The sequence below is a fragment of the Octodon degus genome, unplaced genomic scaffold (assembly GCF_000260255.1).
Source record: "Octodon degus isolate 3935 unplaced genomic scaffold, OctDeg1.0 scaffold00087, whole genome shotgun sequence".
In the NCBI taxonomy this organism is placed as follows: Eukaryota; Metazoa; Chordata; class Mammalia; order Rodentia; family Octodontidae; genus Octodon; species Octodon degus.
This window is the reverse complement of record NW_004524663.1, coordinates 11,488,223-11,496,053: the sequence shown is the minus strand read 5'-3', so window position 1 is coordinate 11,496,053 and position 7,831 is coordinate 11,488,223. Positions and strand designations below refer to the sequence as shown.

The 7,831-nt window shown below is 45.5% G+C and overlaps 1 protein-coding gene across 1 annotated transcript in view; it reads right to left on the bottom strand.

Annotated features, from left to right (window-relative positions):
- The window catches only part of Mlana (melan-A), a 15,502-nt gene that overhangs the window by 4,290 nt on the left and 3,381 nt on the right, over positions 1 to 7,831 (bottom strand). Inside the window, exon 3 of the mRNA XM_004637195.2 lies at positions 4,588 to 4,684. Coding sequence (XP_004637252.1) covers positions 4,588 to 4,684 — 97 coding nt within the window. The remainder of the gene's footprint in view (positions 1 to 4,587; positions 4,685 to 7,831) is intronic.

Sequence of the window (7,831 nt, the reverse complement as noted above, 5' to 3'; positions counted from 1 at the left end):
TTTTTTTTTTTTTTTTTTTTTTTTTTTTCTTTTCTTTTGTACGAGGGATTAAACTCAGGACCTTGTGCTTGCCAGGCAGGTAGGTAAGCCACTGAGCTATCTCCCTGGCCCATAAAATTCATTTTATGAGGGCAGCTTTACCTTAAGATGAAAGTCAGAAAAAGACATAACAAGAGAAGAACATTGATACAAACATCCTCAAAGAAATATCAAATTAAACAGCATATAGAAGAATTATACACCAAAAGCAAGTGAGATTTATTGGAGGTGTGCAAAGTTGGTTGAACATTAAAAAATCAAAAATTGGGGCCAGGGAGCTGGTTCAGCGGAATAAGAGCTTCCCTGGCAAGCGCAAGGGCCTGAGTTCAATCCCCAGTTCCATAAATAAATAAATAATAATTGTAATTCCCCAACATCAGTAAAGAAAAATCACATGATCATATCAACAGATGCAGAAAAACCACTTGTCATCCATTCATGGTTTAAAATTCTCAATAAACTATGAATAAAGGGAAATTTCCCTGTCAGGCACGGGCGCCCTGCTCCTCAGCCTTGCCCCTCCCGCTGGAGCTTCTGCTACGAGTCTTGTTTCCTGTATAGCCCTGGTCCCTGCTGGCAAGATTTGATTGGTTCGCACAGCCCTGCGAGGCAACTGGCTGTTGGTCTATTGCCTGTGTCGGACGATATACTTGGCTCCCTCTGATAGGTCCGGGGAGGGGGATATAAGAAGGGGGGTTAGGAGAGGGGGAGGGAGGAAGGCCAGAGAATAAAGAAGTCTAAAGACAAAGAAGGAGTCCCCGTCTTGTCTTTCCTCAGCGCCGGTCATTTCCCTGAGTTTGCAAAAGAATATCTAAAAATGTCTATAGCTAATGTCACATTTAATGATGAAAAAAAATGAAACTCCAACTCATAACAAGAACTAGACAAGGATGCACCCTATCATGGCTGCTTTTCAGTGTCATAGAGGAAGTCCTGGCTAATGCAGTAATCCAAGAAAAGGAAACAAAAGGCACCCTGGGAACAAAGAAAACTGTCATCTCTCATAGGATTTGAACATGACCCACTCACAGTCCACTGCTAGTTCTCTACATTTACTTCAAGCTCAGTGCATGTATTTCAGACTCATCTCCTGCACCTGGCCACCAGACATGGCTTCAGAATCTGCATTTTAGTGAGGGCAGATGGTCCCTCACCAGGCACAAATATAAATTGAGCTGTTGTCCATGGCCTTAAAATTCTAATTAAAAACCCACCCAAAGAAGTATGCCCTAAATGTCCAGCTGAAAATGTAAAACTGGCAAACATAAAAAGCAACTTCCAGAGCCAGGGAGGTAGCTCAGCATTTTAAGGGGCTGCCTGGCAAGCACAAGGACCTGGGTTCAATCCTGGTACCTCATGCTGTGCCAGCCTCCCCACACACACTGAGCAGGCCCTGGAACCCCAGGTCACCATGCTGACCCCAAACTGGGTGTGGTGGCACATGCCTATAATCCCAATGCTGGGGAGACTGAGATGGGAGGATCACTATAAGTCCGAGCTGCATAGCAAGACCCTGTACCAAGTAAGTAAATAAAAAAAAAAATTTTTAAGTTGTAGAAAAAAGCAACTTCCAGTTTTATATAAGGCATTTTCCACTTTCTGCTACAGAAACATGGTGCAGCAAAAATCAGTCCTTTTAAAATGTTTTTCAGCATTCGCAGGAATGGATAACTAAGGGAGAAATGTTAGCCAGTCTAAACTTTAGCCAACCTTGCTAGCATTCTGTGGTTAACAAAAGTTGGAATGTATGCTTTTCAAAGTTCAGTGAAAATTGCTAAGCTTCAGGTACTCAAAACTTGTATTTACTGAAAGGTCAAACTCAGGCAGCCGAATGCACATGTAACACACTGACATGAGTAAACCAGGTTTATTGGAAGTTCACATGGAGGGCTGTGTCATGGACCAAGACAGCCCCAAAGAAAAGGGGACAGGAAACCTGATAGGGCTTTTGGGGAGGGTGATCACAGGCTGGAACAGCCAGATCACAAGTGAAGGTCTTTTTTTTTCTTTGTGGTTTAGCTCTGAATGGTGCCCCAGGGAAGTAAGCTGAGACCAGGGTACAAAATGGGGCAGGGTTGAGGTTGTGATCTAGCCCTGATGGGGGGCCAAGAGGAAGAGTGTTTGGGGTGGGGTGTCTGGGAAACCTCATGTCCCAGCCCATCACCTGAGAGACCTTGAGTCCTAGCCCATTATTTACTATTTATGTTTTTCCGCTTAATGGAATCAAAACACCAAAGAGAGAGAGAGAGGTAATAATTTCATTAAATGTAGAACTGATACATAATTTGGCCTGAGTTTCTTAGACTTTTGCTTCCCAACAGTTGATTCTGTCTTTCCTGGATATATAAAAATTTCAAAACAAATTTTAACATTAGTTTAAGTAGGAAACTAAGTAGGAAAAGCATCTAGGTACTGAAGAACCAGGGAATTTAAACACATTGATGTCTCATAAAAATTCCAGAAGCACTCTGAATCACTGATTTACATCTAGAGGGATGGAGTCATAGTAAGTTGAACTTAAACTTTACTAATCAAAAGTTCAGTGTCTGAACAGCATTAAGCTCTGTGATTCCCTTCAAAGTGAATGAACTTAAGATGAGAACATTGAAGCACAGAGGAGAAAAGTCAAGCATCAAGCCAATACTTATGAATGATTAGAAGGTGAACACCAACGTAATGAGTTTTTAATAGCATGCTCACCTTGAAAGCTAAGTCATTAAATTTTTAATATGCAATTATATGATGAAATGAAAATATAGAAGAAAGTATATCAAATAAAAATTGGTTGTGGGGAGCTGGGGAGATAGCTCAGTAGAATAAGCGCTTGCCTGGCAAGTGCAAGGGTCTGAGTTCAATCCTTGGTTCCACAAAAAAAAAAAAAAAAAAAATTGGCTGTGGCATATCATGTTTCCACTTTGTCCATGTGTAGAATACAGCTGATAAGATTTGGAGAAATTAAAAATTTAAGGTCTCCAAGCAAGTCAGTGGTAGGCAATTAGACCAAACCCTGAAGCCACACAGTTGAGTGACTGCTATGTTTCAGGTACTGTGCTACGCACTGCAGGTACAGGGTCCTGGTTCATAAATGGGGTAAGAGCAGGAGAAAGAGGTGAAAAGTAAGTAGCCAGGTATAAGATGGCAGTACTCCATACTGGATGTGCAAAGAGAGTTCTGTGGTGTAAAGGAAGGTCCTTCTCCTACTAACCTGTGGTGGACCACAGAGAAATGTCCTAAAGTCCAAGGTTCAGTCCCTAGCCTTGTAGTCAGAGCTTCCCTTCTGTGTTGGTTGGAGCTTTCTTGTTCAGATTCAGTACTTTCTGCCCTTTCTTGTAAAATGCAAACATACTAGGAGGCTCTGGGGTAGTATGTCACCCTCCAATTTGCCCAACCATTCATGGTTTGTCTTTTGCACGCTCTGGCAAGGGATAAGGGAAAGGGGAAGATAAGGCTGCAGAGCTTCTTGGCAAGGAGGAGAAATTGGAAAGTGCCTCTCATTTGGACCCCTCTCCTTCACAGACCCGCCTCTGACTGAAGTGTTTTCCGAATGAGGAACAGGACTTTCCAACATCTTTTGTGAAGACAGCTTTCCATCAGGCATCACGCTGAAAACCTCTCGTATCTGTGACAAGAAGAGAGAAAATCGCAACTCTCCTCTCATTGTGGCCTCTCCATGGATGCCTCAGTGGGAAGGTACTGCCTGGCTTTGAAGTGAGTTTGCTGAAGCCTGTAGTATTTTATACTCTATGGGATTGATCGGTGTGTCCCACTGGGGAGAACCTGGTGCCGGAAGAGGGAACCACATCATTGTGTTAGCTTCCCAGTTACGTGGGTAAAAAACAAAAAGATGCTCTTGAACATTAGCTACCTAAGGAGGATGGAGGTCAGTGAAAATAAATAAATATGCTTGGTACTGCATTCTCTCACCGTATGTCCATGGGGGTCTTGGATGTCCTAGACCACGTTGTGTGACAGAATTAGAAGAACGTGAAATTCCTAGGTAACTATGACAAGATGTGAGCAGACAAGGAAGGAGAGGTATGCCGCTAAATGGGACAACAGAATCAACAATAATCTCTAGAACTGGCAAGACAAAAGGATTGTAATATACTCTTGTTAATGGAACCACAAACATCTTGTTCTCTTTCCTACAAACCCTCAGCACTCTACTGCATGTGGCAGCCAGGCACTTGGATTTGCTTTGAGTAGAACCACAGAGAAGAGGGAAGTTCCTGCTGAGGTCACATATCCGGGCAGAAGCAAAGGAACAGTGGCTTGAAAGAAGCTGGGCATGATGGTGCATGCGTATAATCCCAGCACTCTGGAGAGAGTTTGAGGCCAGCCAGGATTACATGATTAACTCAAGGTCAGCCTGAACTACACAGGGAGACCTTGCGTCAAAAAAAAAAAAAAAAACCTCAAAATTATTAGAGAGCAGCAATTAGAACTAGAGAGAACCATGAGAACATTATCCTACTCCGCAGAAATTCAGAGAAAGCAGAAGAGGGTGTGCTGGGTCTGCAGGGTCCCAGCAGTGGGGGCTTCACGCACCGTCAAGGTTCTGTATCCACTTCGTCTTCTACAGTACCAGCAGCCAATGAGCAGTAAAATTCCAAGGATCACCGTCAGGATGCCAATCCCCGCAGCCCTGGCGAAGACACACACACATCCAATCAGCACAGAAACACGGTTCCTTCATGTGGTGAAGCATGAACCGGTCTTCTTCCCTTGGATGGCCCCAAGTACTTTGCCACACACACCCCGGGTGGGGAGCCACCCCAGACCTCTAACTTCCGTGTCTTGGCATGGATCCTGATTGACAGGCCCCCCAGCTTGTGCCCATTGCAGCACTGCTAGCTGCAAGGATCCTAGTAACCAATCCTCACAGGGACAATATATTTATTAGGATTTGAGTATTTCTTTTCTGGGGCTGGGGAGATAGCTCAGTAGAATAAGCACTTGCCTGCCAAGCTCAAGGTCCTGAGTTCAATCCCTGGTACCACCAGAGAGAGAGAGAGAGAGAGAGAGAGAGAGAGAGAGAGAGAGAGAGAGAGAGATATGCCATTTTCTCCAAGTCAGCCCAGAAAAAGGAAACAGAAATAGACACTGACTGAACTTCTACTGTAAACCAGGAGCTATGCGGAACAACTCACGTGCATTGGCTTTTTTAACCCTCATAATAATCCCAGTAGGTGCACACTATTTATCATCTAAGTTTCACAGATTAAGAAATAAAGATAGAGGTTAACTAGCTTGCTGCTGTCATCAGAAGCTATCGCAAGGCACAGCCAGAACCATCTCTGCCCAGGATTATGCTCACCCTGGGGCCAACCTGAGTGAAACCCAGACTGAAGCCGTACAGCGCCCACAGCAAGCTGGCCCTGGGCCTCAGAAGGCCAGCCTGCTGGGAATCTAAGCACCCTCTATGGCGCTGTGGCCAGCTGCCCTGGGGAACATTCCAGAGAGCACAGAGGCCTGGCAAGAGGCCGGGACAGCGTACTGCCTGCATAAAGCTGTCAGTGAGCTAAAGCTGCCTGATTTTGTGCCCCACAGCATGGTCCAAGATCACAGTACTACATGTTATCTGTGCCTGAGCATTTGCTAAGAAGGCTCTGCAGAACTAGGAGATTTATAAGAAGAGAGGAAGGTTGAACAAAGCCTTCTGGAAAAAAATTTTGCCCAGTACCACCTACCAGACTATCTCCAGGCTACTATACATCAAAGCTGTTATGTTGCGTCCAACCCCAAGTGGAATGGAGAGAACCACAAGATAGCAACACCATGTGTGAGTTCCGACCCAACTGTGCAGGCCAGCCTACCCATTTTATAACTCCAGAAGCTGGAGCCCCCTGAAATTCATCAGCATTACCACACCCCAGTGACTGAGCACCAACTTATGCCAAACGCTCTGCTGAGCACCACATGTACATGCCTTTGCTTTCTTCTCACTGCAAGCCTGGGATATGTATGATGATCATTTCAGAGCTGGTTTTAGTTGGCCAAATAGCCAAGGTTGCAGAGCCAGTAAGTGGCAGGACCAGCATTCACAGTTTCAGGCGCTGGACACCAGCCAAGGGACTGCTAGAACTTGGGACAGACCCAGGTCTCCTGTCTCCCAGGCCACTGCTTGTCCTGCAAAAATGACTGTTTCTTAAAATGAAGCTGTCCCAGGCGCTTTCAAGGGCCCTCGTGACTGAAGTGTCTGATCGAGTTCCCAGCATGCCGGGGCTCCGGTTTGACTTTGCGGTCTGCCCCTGAGCATCCTGACACAGACGGAGTTCTGTTCCTGCTCTTTATGTAAGGTCACATTGTCCTCACCACACACCCAAAGATCGAGAGCGTGAAACACTGTGAGATGCCGGACGCACCAGAATATCTCCCTGGCCGGCTTGGCCGGGATCCTCACACCACAGCAGTCACCTGCAGTGCTTGTTAGAGTGGAGCCGAGTCACCTGTCATGATAATTACAGTGCACACCAAGGGCTCCCCCCTCACCTGCCAGCTCGGACTCTCCAGTGACAGCACCTAGAAACCCACATGTGAGAAGCTCCGTGGGTGATTTACGCCCAGTGTCCTGGGAGAATCCCTATCTCCTGAGCCTTCAAAACTGTAGGTCACACTCAGAGCAGATGGGTTGTCCTTTGGGCTAGTATGGGGATTGATTTCACACTCTTCTCCCTCATTTTATCTGCTGGTGAGATTGTAAGAAGGATGAACATCTTCAGAGAATTTCAGAGGTGTGTTGCTCCAATGCAGATGTCTCTATTCCCCTACTGGAACAAGGTTCTTTTTATTTTAATCAAAGATTTTTCTTTTTTTTTTGAGAAAATTATAATAGCTAATACATTATGTATCTTTATCTTCAAAAGTTACTCAGAGTACAAGACATAGGCGAAAAAAGAATTCTGTCTTACAAAGAAGAAACAGCTATTAGCCCAAAATTCTTTTCAACAAATTAAGAAAAACTAGTAGTATCAATGAAGCCAATTGGAACATCATTAAAATACTTATGAAAGAACAGAATAGGTAATTAAGAGAATTATTTGAACTTGTCCCTGCTGCCTTGTTATCTTTCAAGAGAGAATATTGGCGGCCTCGGGCACAGTTATGTTCTAGATTGGTCTCTTTCACTGACCTGCACAAAATCACGACGCTCCGTGAGTTCAGTGGCTCCCTTCTGCAGTCGCTGAGACCTAGCGACCACAGTGTGGAGGCTTACATGAGCATCCTGCCCCTGCAGGGACAGTGCCCACCGTGCAGGTCAGGTGGATACTCTTGTTTTTCCCTAGAAGCTGGAGGCTTCCCTGTACTCTCAGGGAAGATGCCAGAGAATTTACATGAGCACTTTGTTCAGCAATCAAAACACGGAGCGCTATGCCTTCGGTCCAGGGCTTCCTCTACATGGCAGTAGTACTAAACCCCATGATGGGCTCCTGGTCAGCTGCTCTCCCCTCACTCCAAGCCCACCTTTCCATGTTGTGGGAGGATGAGCTCCATGTCTCCCTTCTCCTTTGCCCACTGACTTCCAGGAGAGGCCCTAGAGGGAGCTCAGAAGGATGAGAGGGAGGCCTCGGGCCAGGAAGAGCTGTCTTTCCAGTGGCCCTTGGTCTTGTTAGCAACCCTGCAGCAACAGTTCTTCACGGCTGGTCTCTGCGTCTCACTCCTGGGACCAGCCTCATTATGCCACTGCCGCCTTCTTCTTCTTCCTCTTACTTCTTCTTCCTCTTTCTTCTTCTTCTTCTTCTTCTTCTTCTTCTTCTTCTTCTTCTTCTTCTTCTTCTTCTTCTTCTTCTTC